At 47.7% G+C, this 15,209-nt stretch overlaps 1 protein-coding gene across 2 annotated transcripts in view; it reads left to right on the forward strand.

Annotated features, from left to right (window-relative positions):
* The window catches only part of LOC125538127 (phospholipid-transporting ATPase 2), a 35,077-nt gene that overhangs the window by 7,690 nt on the left and 12,178 nt on the right, over positions 1 to 15,209 (forward strand). For both annotated transcript variants that reach the window (XM_048701425.2, XM_048701427.2), the window contains exons 5-17: positions 3,893 to 3,985; positions 4,061 to 4,235; positions 4,353 to 4,519; positions 6,181 to 6,285; positions 7,066 to 7,163; positions 7,256 to 7,398; positions 8,456 to 8,552; positions 8,644 to 8,756; positions 8,861 to 9,025; positions 9,804 to 9,958; positions 10,054 to 10,134; positions 10,233 to 10,353; positions 11,040 to 11,143. In XM_048701425.2, the coding sequence (XP_048557382.2) occupies positions 3,893 to 3,985; positions 4,061 to 4,235; positions 4,353 to 4,519; positions 6,181 to 6,285; positions 7,066 to 7,163; positions 7,256 to 7,398; positions 8,456 to 8,552; positions 8,644 to 8,756; positions 8,861 to 9,025; positions 9,804 to 9,958; positions 10,054 to 10,134; positions 10,233 to 10,353; positions 11,040 to 11,143 (1,617 nt within the window). The remainder of the gene's footprint in view (positions 1 to 3,892; positions 3,986 to 4,060; positions 4,236 to 4,352; positions 4,520 to 6,180; positions 6,286 to 7,065; positions 7,164 to 7,255; positions 7,399 to 8,455; positions 8,553 to 8,643; positions 8,757 to 8,860; positions 9,026 to 9,803; positions 9,959 to 10,053; positions 10,135 to 10,232; positions 10,354 to 11,039; positions 11,144 to 15,209) is intronic.

Below are 15,209 nucleotides of genomic sequence, written 5' to 3' on the forward strand. Positions count from 1 at the left end.
GGGCCGTGGCCTGAAGGCGCAACATCAAGCGGTGAAAGGGGTCCGGGTCGTAAACCGAGCCCTAGGCCGCGGCCACCGTGTCCTGAAATCCATCTAGCCTGAGCCAGAAATCCTCAAAATGGAAGCGCCTGTACGCCGTGGGCATGGGTGCGCAGTCTAACAGCAGCGGGCAATGATCCGAGACGACGGACGCAAGGCAGCGGAGATGGCACTCGCCGTGTGCGTCTTCCCAGTCCGAGGTGCAGAGCGCGCGATCTAGGTGCACCAGGGTAGGCGGGGACTGCTCGTTGGACCATGTAAAGCGGCGCCCATTGAGGTAAATTTCTTTCAGGGCGAGATCATTGACAAGGCGGCGAAACCTGCCCATCATTCGCCTATTCAAGTTGCCATTGCTCTTGTCCTTGTCACGTAGGATGAGGTTGGAGTCTCCGCATAGCATCCATGGTCCGGGGCAAGCCGCACGGATGTCCCGGAGCTCTTGCAGGAACGCAATTTTGTCCGCGTCATCCTGGGGTCCGTACACGACCGAAAGCCACCAGGGTACGCCCGTGGCCGTGGTCACCGTGGCGGTGAGGGCGTTCGTGGTGAACAGAGGGTGCGTGATAGATACAACCCTGCTCTTCCAAGCCAGAAGAATGCCGCCTCGCGTGCCATTCGCCGGGAGGTATGTGTAATCATCAAATTCCGAGCCAAGGGTGTCGAGCACAACAGACGAGCAGAGCAATTCCATCTTTGTTTCCTGTAGGCATACAATGGAGGCAGCCGTGGTGTCCAACAATGAGCGGGCGGCAAAGCGCCGAGCGCGTGCGTTAAGGCCACGCACATTCCACACTACAATCCTGAGGCCGTGATCCATGAATATTGGATCGACGAGCGAAACCGTGCGCCACTCCTAGGTTTCACACGCAACCTCGACCGTGCCGGTGTGGTCGGCAGGCTGGTCAAACCCTCCGGGATCTCTCGATCGACCAGGGCAGCAATGGCCTTGAGCACCGCGAGTGGGATGGGTGTTGCGAACATGCCCTCATAGGTTTGCATCTCGGCGGATGAAATCTTTTGGTTCGTCCCAATGATCCCCAGGGTGCGCAAGATCTGGACATGCGCGCGTCTTTCGGCTGTAGGGGGTGCCGCCGTCGGGGATGAATTGGCCGCGGAGCGGCCGCGGCGTGGGGCGAAGTTCAGAGGCCTGCGCGGCCTCCTCCCGGGCGTCGGCAAGGCTGCGGCGATGTGCTTGGTTGCAGCCGCCAGGAATTCACCCAGTGTCAAGGATTGCGACACGGGGGCACGGGCCCATGATCGTCTCATGGTGATCGGCGGGGAAGCGAAGCGCCCCTCAGCGGGAGTGATTGGGCCTCGGCCATTGGAGGTAGGCGTGCGGGCTTCCACTTCCGAGCTGGGCCTCGCCAGGGCCTGCTGGGCCTGGGGCCTTTGCATGATTATCACCGGGGGTGGTGGGCTGGCTGCCTCTGCAGGGGGGCCGCGCTCGTGGCGGGGCATGCATCCGCGCTCCCAGTAGTGCGCTCGTGGGTCCCGCAGGACCGGTCCGCGGGGCAGACGTGGCCACGTCAGGTGGCGCAGCTGGCGAGCAGCCGCTTTGCCCCGACCAACTAGCCATCACGGGCTGCGAGTCTGGCACCTCGCTCAGATCGGGCAGGTCCCGACAGTCCCTCGGATCCTGCGAGCTAGTTGCGGGATCCACGCAATCTTCCACGGGGGATGGGGCGGTGTTTGAATCTCCTGATCCTTCTGGGGTGCTTGCCGGCAATGGGAGTGCCATGCTGGGCACATGGCGGGGTTCTGCGTTGGTGGGATGCGCGGACGCATCGATCTGGGGGCCACCCGCTGTCCCCTCCTGCCCGTTCCTGGCGTCTCCATCAGCGGCTGCGGCAGGGCCAGTCTGGCCCGCGGCCAAAGCCTGCCTTTGCCATCCTTTCCCTTTTCCTTTTCTGGCACGTTGACATGGGTTGGAGGGGCCTTGCTGATCCGCCCGACCGTGCTGACCTGGCCATGGGCCCATGGAGCATCTCCCAACCCGTACGGACGGCGGCGCAGCGACGGTTGGCGGCACCGGCCATGCATGCGCGACGGACAGGCCATCAGCGCGCACGGAGTGGCCCCTAGCGCGCCAGCCCAAGGTGTCTACGGTCATGCCGTCCGCGCGTCCGGCAAGTGGCGCCTCCGTACGCCGGCGCTTGCGGCCGCGTGGACGCGCCCGGCCCGGGCCATTGCCTCGGGCATGGTCGTGGCCGTCTCCGGCGCCGCCTCCGGTGCCATCTCCGTCACCAGCGCCAGGTCCATTGCTTCCCTGATTGCTAGGCGCAGGGGCTCCGATCCTCTCCGCCCGAGCAAGAGCGATGGAGATTGGGTAGGTGAGGGTCTTGATGGTAGGCGCTTCCGAACGTACCCTTGCTGGAATCTGCTCCACGATCTCAAGAACAGCGGCGCGGCGGATGCTGGCCGGATCATGCGCGCGCCCTGCCAGCCGGAATGTGGCCATGTCCTCTCTGGAGCGCGTGTTGGGATGAAGCCGCTCGATCCAGCAGCTCTCCCCCAGGATGTGCTCAGCAGTCGATAGATGCCAGGCCTGAGCGGGGATGCCCCGAAGCTCAAGCTCGACGCGATACTCGAACTGGCCAGAGCCCGCATGCGCCAGCTTGCTCCACGGCCGGACAGAGAGGCTGAACCGCGGGGCGCGGATGAAATGGTCTCCATTGAGGCGGCGCATGGTCGTGCGCGAGCTGAACAGGATCAGGAAATCCTCGGGGTGGTGAGCGTGTACTGTGAAGTCGCCGTCTTCGAGCTCGAGGGAGGTCAGGAGCACATCAGCCACCTCGGCAGCGGACACGGTCGGCCTGTTGCCGGTGATGGAGGCTACCATTGCACGGGACAGGACCTCCTCGGCCTCCTCCATCTCCACAGAATGCGACATGATAATCCTCACCGGCTCCGGCGCGCGCGGCAAGGGCGCAGCGGCCGAGGCGGCGGGAGGAGGCGGAGGTGGCTGCGCGGCCTGGGGCGCCCGCGCCCGAGCAGCAGGGCAAGCGCGGTCAGGGTCGGCCCGGACGGCTCTCCGGTGCTGTGGGTGGCAGGAGCGCGAGTCGTGGCCGGATTCCAGGCATCGGCGGCAGCGAATGTCGTTGGTGCAGTCCCGAACACGATGACCAGGGGCGAGGCAGCGGAAGCAGAGTCCGGCGACCTCTTCCGGGGATGGGCTGCACCGTTGGCATGGAGTCGTGTTGGGCTCGTCGTCTTGGCGGGGGCGGCGGCGACGGTTCTGGCGCTGCGGCTGCTGGAAGCCGTCGGCATCGACCTGGACGCCACCAGGGGCACGGTGCACCTCGAAGCGGGGGCCGATGCGGCTCGCAACGGGCAGTCGAGGCTGGTCGACGGCGCGTGCGGGAGCGAGGAGAGCGAGCGGCGCGGGCATAGCCGGCGGTGTGCGTGCGACGTCGCTGTACGAGCGGGCCGAGGACTCGCTCTCCGAATTGTACCAGCGGTCGCGGGAGGACACGCGGTCGTCGGAGAGGGTCGCCCGGGGCTCGACAGGGTCAGCACTTGGGGCCGCCATGGCAAGGGGAGGTGTTGGGTGGGCAGACGGCGGGGATTCGCCGGCGGCTGGGCTGGAGGGTGGGGGGGGGGGGGGGGGGCTAGGAGGAGCGGGGAGGGAGGGGAGCCATCTCTCAGTCTTCTCAATTTCAGTAGGCTCCTTTTGTACTCTCCTATATCTGGGAATAGATCTGTTTCGCTTTTGTGATTGGTTTATGATGATCTACAGAAATATTGTGCAGCTTGAAAGCCACCATGTTACCTACTGTTACAATAATCTAAATAGGAAATTTACTTTGGCTGTTGTCAGTACTGATAGTGCCAATTTTTTTCACTTTTACCTCAGACCGCAGCTTTAGATGGTGAAACTGATTTGAAAACCAGAATTATCCCTTCAATTTGTGCTGACCTGTCATCGGAGCAATTGGGGAAAATCAAGGTGAGCCTTTCTGTAATTGTACATTCTTGGCCTTTTCTCATGCCTTCTCTGATCGCCTGTCTCTGGATTGAGCAGGGTGTAGTTGAGTGCCCCAACCCAGATAATGACATAAGAAGATTTGATGCTAACATGCGCTTGTTCCCTCCTATCATTGATAATGAGAAATGTCCTTTAACTATCAACAATACACTTCTTCAGTCATGTTACTTACGGTACACGGAATGGGCATGTGGAGTTGCAATTTACACAGGTAAAGATAGCTATATCAAACTTCGTTTAGCCTGTTCTTGATTTACTACCCCAAAGATGCATGTTTGAGGCATTCGGTGTGCACTTAACTGACCAAACAAAATGTCATTTGTGTCAGGCAATGAAACCAAATCAGGAATGAGCCGAGGAACTGCGAAGCCCAAGCTTACCGCTGCTGATTCAATGATAGACAAACTCACCGTTGCAATATTTGTTTTCCAAATTGCTGTTGTTCTTTTGCTGGGTCTTGCTGGCAATATCTGGAAGGACAGCCATGGTCGTAAGGTGATATTTATCTCCGACAAAAGCAGTGTCCTTAAGTAGCAAATTCAGTAGAACTTTCATTCGATGCATGTTTTTATACTTCCTGCAGGTAAAACTACTTGGCCCCTCAACTACTGACATGGTTTGCGGGGCAACAAAGCAATTATTGCGACAGTTCAATTTGCAGCCCCAGTTTCAGTACCCTTTAGTTTGCACCTTACTCTGAATAATGGCGCAGATACCCCCCTAGCCAAATACTTGCAAATCACCTGTCCCATCTCCACCTAAAACAGAAATAAACCATCTCCCGAACATGCATCAAATGCGTATCTTTTGTATTAGGTGAAGGCACCAAGATGGCTCAAAAGTTACAGCGAAAGGAAAAAACTAAGGCAACGGCAAAAAGCAAAATAAAACCAGATGGCTGTACATCCATCCTAGGTTTACAAGTCGACAAGTCGTTCTGATGTTGAGACTCATAGACTACTCATGACTAATTGTGACAAGCTGACACTTAAGTTGCGACTCATAGACTAGTCGACACTGAAGTGTAGTCAGCCCTGGAGTTGCGACTCATAGACTAGTCGATAGACTGGTCTTGACTAGTCCTTGGATTCATAATCTACATGCTAGGGGCCCAACATTGGGAGGGCGCATGTAGAAAACTAGAAATAAACCATCATAGAATCTGTTTAACCCCACCTGTCAACCCCTTGTACCTCTTCTTCTTTGTCTTCTCTTGTCTTCCTTCCCTTCCTACTTCTATCTCCCGCCTCGCCTTCAGGTTCATGGCCAAGTTGTCCATGGCCATTATGTTGAGGATGCCTGAAGCGGGAACCTCACGACCTGGTTAGCTGTCGTGCTCAGCAGTTGGCACCACTGGGAATCTGCCTCATCATGAATGGGTGTCAACGTTGGAGCTGTCTAGGAGGCCAGGGCACGGTAATGTCGCTGCGATCATTTCGCTCCTTTGTTTCTACTGTTATGGACACAAGCTTGTCCAGATGTGATGAATTGGAGAAGGATGACATGGACCATGGTCATGCTCGCCTATGACTGAAGTGTCCTAGTGTGTGATGCTTCTCTATTGGTGGCGGCCAGCCAGCCACAGTCAGTTCCAGCTCCAATACCATATCCTCCATCCACACCGAAATCCTTAGGAGCGTTCGGTTATCCGGCGCTAGATCGTGCAGCTGCGGAGACCATGTGAGATCCAGATGCTACTCTCCTGCTATCAGAGCCAAAGAGTCCAGGGTCCCAAAACCCTATGTGAGACCATTTTAGGCACTAATCCAGGCAGGCAACCTCTCCTCGAGTGCTCGCCAGAGGCTGGGATTGGGTGGCTGGAGGGAGGAAAAATATAGAGAAAGGAGAAAAAGAGTCGTTTTTACAGTTTCCTTATCTCTGACATGTAGGGCCTACTGTCCAGGTAGGACTGATGATCTGACAACCATACCATCCAAAAATGCGTATGAAATCGGTCTTGGGACCTAATTTAAATGGTTTTGGTAGGTGCAAATTATATGGTTTTAAAGTTCCGTGTGTAAATTAAACTGAACCAATAGTTGAGGGGCTAATTGTAGACTTTCTCCTACTCTTAAATCTAGATCTGCAAGGGATTGAATGAAATTCTATTTTTACTTTGATCTGATTATTAGTTTACTTTGTGTCCTTTTGTGCAGCTATGGTATCTCATGTATCCTGCTGAAAGACCATGGTATGATTTCTTGGTTATCCCGTTGCGCTTTGAACTACTGTGTTCAATAATGATTCCGATTTCCATAAAGGTATGGTTATAAGTTGATTTTTTCCCTTGTTCTGTTTGTTTGAGGTACTCCAGCTTGCAAATTTGCAATGCACAAAGCTCTGATTTTGAAACTTTATTTGTAAAAGAATTTGCAAGAGGATTTTTTTGTATTGATCCTTCACATTCATGATAGTGTACAGAAAATAGTACTAAGATGTTTTTGTGCAAATGCTAGTTCACCATTCTTGATTGAATATATAGAGTTGATGGCCTTAGCCCAGCACCTGCCCTTGGATTTTCTTTCCTAGTTGCATCCTGGGCTTTGCTCATTGCCTGGAAGCCCAGTTTGCAAAACCTTAAGCCTGAACAAATTAGCCATCAACTCTAATTTTGAATGATTGAGATTGCATGACATTGGTACATGCTAGTCTGATTTTTCTTACCAATTGAACTATTCCGTTTCTTTTTGAAAGAGAAACTGTCAATTGAACTATTCTCTCTCAGCGAACAAACCTACACCGCCACCATCATGGTAACCATTGGCTTGTTCATGCTTACACAAAAATTCTCTTTAGATGTTTGATTGCAAACTTTATTGATTCTTTCTGTGAGGAAAACCTCATTTATGAGGTACTATCTTTTTTAATTCTACTTACTAGTGCATTTCATATTTTGTTCATTGATGACCTAAGTGGTTTTAATTGCCCGATCTTTCAACTGTAGAGTGTTCCACTATTAGAGTTGACTACTAACTACATTAAGGTTTCTTCTGCTTAGTGTTAAATAAAGTTCCATTGCCTAACTTTGTTAGTGTTTCTAGGTTACTCTTGATTTGGCTAAAGGTGTATACGCAAAGTTTATTGATTGTGATGATCAAATGTTTGATCCGGAAACAAATACACCTGCCCACTCAGCTAAGTATGTGATATAGTTTATTCATCCGTATAAATTAGGTGTTCATCAGACCTATGTTCTTTATATCTTAGAGCTTATATAAGTACCTCTTTCAGCACAGCTATTAGCGAAGACCTTGGGCAGGTTGAATATATATTAAGCGACAAAACTGGGACATTGACAGAGAATAGAATGATTTTCAAAAGATGTTGCATAAGTGGTGTTCTATACGGAGATAACACTGGAGATGCTTTAAAAGGTATCAACTTGTTCTCGATGTTCGTCCCATCCCGGCAGGCGTATTTTTAGCTTATCTAGTAGGGCTTGATATGAAACATGGTGTTCTTTTGCATGAAGTACGAGCTGTACCTGAAGCTCTTCATTGACTGCCAAATATTTCATGCAATTGGATGCGAAGCACATGCATTTTCATTTGTTGACTAAGTACTCCCTCCATCAACGTATTTAAGGCCCTCACGCATTTTGACATCATCAGTCTAACCGGGGAAATAGCTTATATGTCATTGGTCAAATTGATGACCTCAAAATGTGTGCGGGCCTTGCAAACTTCAAAGCCAGTGTTGTCTATTCTTGAAGTTCTAAGTAATTAACTGGATGGAACTGATCGAGGGCAATATATTTCAACACTCCCTCTCAATTCTAGGCTCCATCAGTATTTAGACGCAGGATAGATGTAGACCTCAAATATTTTTATTAAATACTGTATTAGTTGCATCTAGAACTTGAGGCCTCTTGGCTCTGGTACAATATTGAATCGGATGCACCAACCAGTTCACCCAAAAGTTCGAACTGACCGTAGGACAGCGGGCCATATGTTTCAACACTAAATACCACATGACTTCTACTAACCTTCTGTTTCTTGATCACTACATACGTGTGGATGCAAAGAGTTGGTCACGGTTGCTTTGCAGAGATTGTGTTATATTGTTATATGCCAACAAAGGTAATTTATACCCCTTTTTTTGTAAAGAGTAGTTGAATACCTTTATTTCAGAAACTAAGAGGTGAAATACCCACCTTATATCTATATAAGGTATGTGCACAGTTCGAGGGTGATGATGGAGCTGAATTATGTCATCTTTAGGATCAATAATCTTAAATTTCAGACTTCTCTTTGCGATTTTAATGTAGGCAAGTTGATGTGTGTGTATTAAGAACTATACTGGGCATTCTTCTCACGGGTTTGTTGAACATTCCATTTATTGTATTATCATTCATATGCCAAAAATATTATTCTGAAAACAAACTATAGCTGTCTTGTTTGTCCTGTAAGATGTATTTTCTCCTCTAATTAGATGCCAGACTTCTAAATGCTGTCTCTAGTAACGATCCGGATGTAGTCAAATTTCTGATGGTGATGGCTCTTTGCAACACAGTTGTTCCTATCAAAAGGCAAGTATTCACTATTTTTAAGGAAAAACAATTCTGAATTGTCATGCCTATTTGAGATTTGCATTGTTCCTTATACCTTTCATAATTTTAGCAATGACGACACTATTTCATACAAAGCACAATCACAAGATGAGGAAGCTTTGGTCAATGCTGCATCAAACCTGAATATGTTGCTTACAAGTAAAGACAGCAGCGGCATTGCTGGTTAGTAAATGCTTGATAGAGTCTGTTAAGATGGTGAACTTCTTACTCTATTTAGGTTTTCTGTTACTTGTCTGCTTGATCAATTTTCATCTGATATTCTGCAGAGATTTGTTTCAATGGTTCTAAATTTTGTTATGAGGTATTGGATGTTTTGGAGTTCACTTCTGATCGCAAAAGAATGTCTATTGTGGTAAAGGAGGTCAAGAGTGGGAAGTTTCTTCTTCTCTCTAAAGGTGCTGATGAAGCTATTTTCCCACGTTCTTGTCCAGGTACATGGTTTATCAGTACGAATCTCCCAAATATTGTATTTCCTCTATTATACTTCAAATTTTCATACACTCTTGCATGCCTTCATTTGTTTGTTTAATTGTACGAAGGCTAGCACTGAAGTTTGGGCTACTTCCAAACCTGTTTCCTGCTAGATTAAAGTGCCTCTCAGAACTTTGTTTCTTCAGAAAAAGCAAAACTTTGTGTTCTCGATGCATTGCTAGATAGAAAATTTAATACTTACAAGCGTATGACTAGTCCACTCCTGGGAAAATATGTCTATCATGTGATTGACTGGAGCACAACCTGAAGCTTCGTGTTGGTTTAGCATCTGAACATTAGGCATCTCAGCGTTGAAGACGTAAGCATTGCGGTGTTCCTGATCAACCATGTGGTGAGCATGATGATCGATGATAGCACTGTTGGGCATTTCTTTCTTCTTTCAGCACCAAGTTGTCTTCCTTGATGGATTTTTTTATTAAGTTGTGTCCAGTTTTAACTTGAAGCAGGAGGCAGAGGTTTTTGGGCTTTTCTACTCTGTGTGTTTTTTCTTCGATGAAACCGTGTGTGTCTACTCTATTTTATAATAAACATGTCAATATATGCTATGCAATCACCCATTTGGGTTCACTCCTTCAATGAACATATGGCTTGGGCACCAATTGATACCAAAAAAGTTTGCATAGCAATAAAGCATGGTATTTGAGGGAATGCATCAAATGATTAAACACCTGGCTTTTGTTATACAAGACAATCAATTTTCTAGCACATAAATGACAGGACAACAAACAAAGACCTATCTTGAGGCAGTAGAAATGTATTCTCATTTGGGTCTGCGAACATTATGTTTGGGATGCCGTGACTTAGAAGAAGATGAATATAAAGAATGGTCCAAAAAATTTCAAGATGCTAGCTGCTCACTGGACAACAGGGAGGTAAATCACTCCCGACCTTACCAGTTCATAATGGTCCACTTAGGTTTGTAGCTTTTTATATTTTTGAGGTATATTACGAGCTTCATAATATACAGCATAAAATTGCCGAAGTCTGTAACAGCTTAGAGCAAGGTATTCACATTCTTGGTATCACCGCCATAGAGGACCGTCTCCAGGTATTATTTGTTAATTGTTTTTTTTAATAATCAGTGGAATTACTTGTGCAATTGCATGCTTGCCGTTCTCCTTCTCATAGATTGTTGTGACCTGGCAGGATGGTGTGCCTGAAACTATTAAATTGCTAAGGAAGGCTGGAATCAATGTGTGGATGCTAACTGGTGATAAGCAAACTACAGCAATCCAGATTGGACTTCTCTGTAACCTCATAACACCTGGTACTGTATTATCACTAGAAATAGATTATCTGGCAAATGTTCTGTGACACTTGTCCTGTTGCGATGAATTGTCTTAGAGCAGGAGGAATAATCCACCAAGCCTCTTTCATCTTTTATTATTTCATTGGTGCTTTTATCGGTTGGTTACTTTTACTAGTTACTAGTATTTCACTCATCTGTTCAAGCATTGAAAGTTCTTGCGTGGTTCGTCTACCATCTTAATCTCTTTCCAGTATAAGATGTTAGTTCGTTCTTGCCAATAAGCGTGGTGTGGTTGGTTCTAAGTTACGACGATGGTTACTAGGAGTTCATGGACAGCTAACTGTCACAAAATGATCATCCTATTTGTACCACCAGACTGAGAAGTTGTATTTGTCAAAACAGAATTATGTATTAAAATGGCAACTTACTGCAGGCATCTCAGAAACAAAAACCACACATTAAAACAGATTTAGAGTAGGTGTAGGACATTTATTGCATGACTGTTCCAGAGGGCCCAAAGAACACAATTTTGCCATTAAGCTATTTTCTTTCTTCTGCACCCTCTGGTAATCACCTAATTTATAAAATAAATTTATACTTTACCATGTGGTCAGTACTGCAGATCATTGATCATAAGACAACACTACCTTGTATCCATCAATCTGTTGCCAAAATTATCACTGCAGCTCTTGTATCTCCTGCAGAGTCCAAAGGTCAATTGTTGTCCATCAATGGAAAAACTGAAGATGACATATTACAGAGCTTAGAGAGGGCATTGATAATTATGAAGACTGCGTCGGAAAGAAAGGTATTTTTTCTGGATTCCATATTGTACCTTACACGGGTAGTATCAAATCAATCTTATATGTGGCAAATATCTTCTGTACCCCATTTTTATAGCAGAAATGGTATACATGAGAAAATGACATTAGTCTTACGTCAAAACATTAGATGCTCAGACAATACGTTACATTAGCTGCAATGCCTTTAGGTCATACTCCCCCCCGTTCCTTTATCTGAGCTGTATTATTTTTGGCACAATGAGAGCAGAATTATGGAGCATTTCAGACAAAATTACCCTCGATTAGTTTGGTGGTTAGCAGCAGGTATCTTTCCCTATAATATATATATATATATTTTATATATATATATATAATAATAAAGCACGGATTGACTCATTGGGTTCACCGTCACAATACGCTTCTTCCCGTGAATTTACGCTTTCAGTTCGAATTTAACACATATACGTGAGGTGGTACTAAATTTTGGCTGTCTAGAGCTAGGTCACGTTGCATAATATATGTGCACACGTACGACCAAAGAAACATAAAAAGGTATATATACGTCAAAAGGATATGAGCGTGCGAGGCTATAGGAGGTTTTTTTTTTAAACAAGACTAGAGGAGTTTGATTGTAGCACGTACATGTAGATTAAAATATGGAAGGAAATAAACTTCTATACAGTTCTACAAGGAAGCGCATAGATAGACATGGCAGGAAATAAACTTCAATCTGATTCTACAAGGAAGCCACAAATAAAGCATCGGACAAGCTGCACATCTGCATCAGATTGGGAAAGAACCCGATCAGCATGCAGACAAGATGCCCCTGAGCCGGCTATGGAAGAAGGCTATCATCCTGACAAAAAAGTGTAGGATCTCCTGCCAGAGGTAGGGCGACCCTGGCGCACCTTGCTCTCAGCGATAATAACCTGTTCCAAAGGTTTGACATCGACGCCAAATCTCGCAGCTCGCTGCGGACTGCCATCCCTTGGCGAGACTATGTCTGCGCGCTCTTTGTCATCATTGTCATCGAGCAGCAAGAAGCCAAGAAGCTCCTCCGCTCCTGCTGCAGCTCCACCGGCTCTGATGAGATTGTGGGCGCCATCGGCTCAGACAACAATCTCTACCGCAAACACAACAGCTGCCACAAGGAGCATGAAAGCGTCAGAAGCACGATGGCAGCATGCAAAGAGAAAGAGGACGATGGGACACGCGTGCTCGAGGAGATCACAGGTGGGAAAAGAGGGGCCATTGGTTGTGAAGCTACTGCGGCCACCGTCGACAGGCCGCGAACCAGAGCTCGTGTGACAGTGGATGCGCCGGCATGTGGTGCAGCTAGACGAGTAGCAGGTGGCGTATGAGCACCATGAGTACCAGTGGCAGCGGCTGTCTCTCAAGTGGGAGTGGTTCTAGATCAACAAGGAGCGTGCACGTGGAGATGGAAGGCGGAAAGATCGCCCAGATGAAAAGCATGTGCCCCAGCGTCAGCAGAGCCGCCATCTCAGGTGAGATCGCGAGCGGGTTTACTGGAGGAACTGGAGCCATGACGAGGCATCACGAGTAGGAAGGAGCGATTACGTGGTATTGCTGAACGAACCATGCATGTGCGACGTTATTAACCTTTTCTTCTCACAGTATTCACAGTGATAATATGTCACACAAGTGGAAGAGCTCCCAGGTAAAAGATAGTAATGAAGTTTCAATTGTCAAATCCTTTTATTTTTTGTAGTCCTCAACACGATTTGTCTTTTGTATCCATGTAAATTTAAATACAAATTTGATGAGATTTTTGCGATATAAAAATCATGTATCATGATTACAAGGTTGTTATCTAGAGTATTTAGTTCTTCCAGAAATAAAAAAATGTCGATGGCAGCTCTGTCGGCATCGGTCGCAGGGGGGGAGGACGGGACGGGCGCCGGCTTCCGGCGACCTGGAAGGCAGCGGCTAGGCTCCCCTGTTGGCTGGCTCATGGCGAACCGAAAAAGAAAAATGGTGGAGGAAGAAGGGCGCTGGAGCTAGGTGTAGGTGGAGGCGCTCGGGAGGCTCGGTGGTGGCCTCGATCCAATCCGATCTGGAACGAGAGCCTACGGGGAAGGCCTTGAAGCAGTGGCGACCGTTGAGGCGGGACTGGGAGTGCTGCGCACGGCAGTAGTTCCCCGCTGGACAGGGAGAAGGGGAGAGAAGGAAGAGAGAATCGAGAGTATGGGGAGAAAATGCATGGGGGGAGAGACGAGGATGAGGGCGGCTAAGAAGATAGTATCGGAGGACAGACAGCGAATCACTGTCTACAGCCAGATGCAAATGCAATGGGCACCCGAGTGGGCAGGACACGGGAGAGCACTCACCGAATAGGATTATTTTTTACATCAATCACCGATCAAATAACAAAGAATTTTTCTCCAATTGATAGAGACACACTTCTTTACCCATCAAATCGCTTCATTGTACATGAACAACAGGGAGGAGAGAGAGATGAGGGAGGAGAGAGACGGGAGAAGAAGAGGACCATGGAGAGGGAGGAAGGGAAGGGAGAAGGCATAGAGAAGGGCGGTGACGCAAGGTTATAGCGGACATTTGGGCTCGCCGGCTGGAGCCGAGAGGAAGGCGGCGGAGATGGCATGCCGGGAAAGAGCTCAGCCTCTCCTCGCTTGGGCTCATTACATGCGTGCGTGCGCTAGGAGCGGCGACTGCTGGCTGCAGCGAGCACAGGCTCCCTTTTTTTAGAAGGAATGTTTTTTATTTCACTTTTTTAGGGAAAGTGGCCTTTTATTTCACTGCCACAGGCTGCCTATGATTCAGCCACATCCCTTTTTTAGAAGATGATTCAGCCACATCCATTTTACTATTCTCTTTATTGGGTCATTGGCCAGCTTTCGGTACCATAAAAAAATTCTTTATTAATTAGAAGTATCATCTACTCCAAACAAAAATAGTACCACCTCACAAATTTACATATGATCCCATCAATTTATATATGTCCCCAAATAGACAATCAACAAGCCTCTTCAAAAATAAAAAGACTAAAGGTGAGGTGTAGCAATAATCTGGCATATATGCCGATATGGATACTCTCTCGACTTCACAATGAAGTGAGGATGAGCTTAGAGGTCATGGCAGAAGAGCCAGTGCTTGAATGAACTAGACATATGCAAGTCAGTGCTTGGATTGCTAAAATCTTGAACCACGTGTGATATTTTTTTTTCCGTTGCAACGCACGAGCCCTTTTGCTAGTATCAATTAAGTGGACATCATCCAGTGATTTGAGGGCGCGTGCAGATCGCGCACTCGCCTTGCATGGTCCATGCAACGACATATCCCAAGGAATGAGCAGCGCATGCAAACCAATCGATTGGGAGTTTATTTTTCAACCAATTCATTGGGAGGTTGGCTCCTGTTAGGGAGGTTGTTTGATTTTAACATGAGGACGTGAGATTTCCATGTATGTGGTGGAGGGGTCAAAACAGGATTATGTGGGATTACAACAAATGCACCTTACATTGTGGAATTTTAGTACCCCCTCCGATCCAAAAAAGTGTCGTGGTTTTAGTTCACTTTTTTTGGATCGGAGAGAGTACGAAACTAGTTAGATGCAGATGCTACGCTACGGAACAACATGAAAGTAGAGCCAAAAATAGTTTATCCTCGTTCGGTTATTCAAAAGATCCAATCAAGATCTTCTAAAGTTACACAAGAAACAACTGGTTATTTATTTTCTTATCGTATGTATTAATGGACATTTCTGCTAATGCTACTATACATAGCATTGTTCTACTTTGCAAGGTAAGCCAAAACACTAATGATGTGTTTGCTTGTTGCATATCAGATCATCATTCTATCCATGTCCTACTTTTTGAAACGCGGTCCCTTAGGGCCCGATTTATTAAAAAAGATCGAAGAGAATTGCCCAGTTAATTAGCGGAAAACCGGGCAAAAACCGTCGTATCACACCCCCAAAAACAAGGCATGCAGGGCGACCTGGCAACCCACACGCCACCAAGGAGAAAAGCGCTGTCGAGGTTGCAGCCCGGCGTCGCGTCATCAGTCCTCCGCGAGAGCGATTCTGACTCCGCCATCGATGACCACTGAGTA

The sequence above is a fragment of the Triticum urartu genome, chromosome 2A (assembly GCF_056163025.1).
Source record: "Triticum urartu cultivar PI428250 chromosome 2A, HENAU_Tu73, whole genome shotgun sequence".
In the NCBI taxonomy this organism is placed as follows: domain Eukaryota; kingdom Viridiplantae; phylum Streptophyta; class Magnoliopsida; order Poales; family Poaceae; genus Triticum; species Triticum urartu.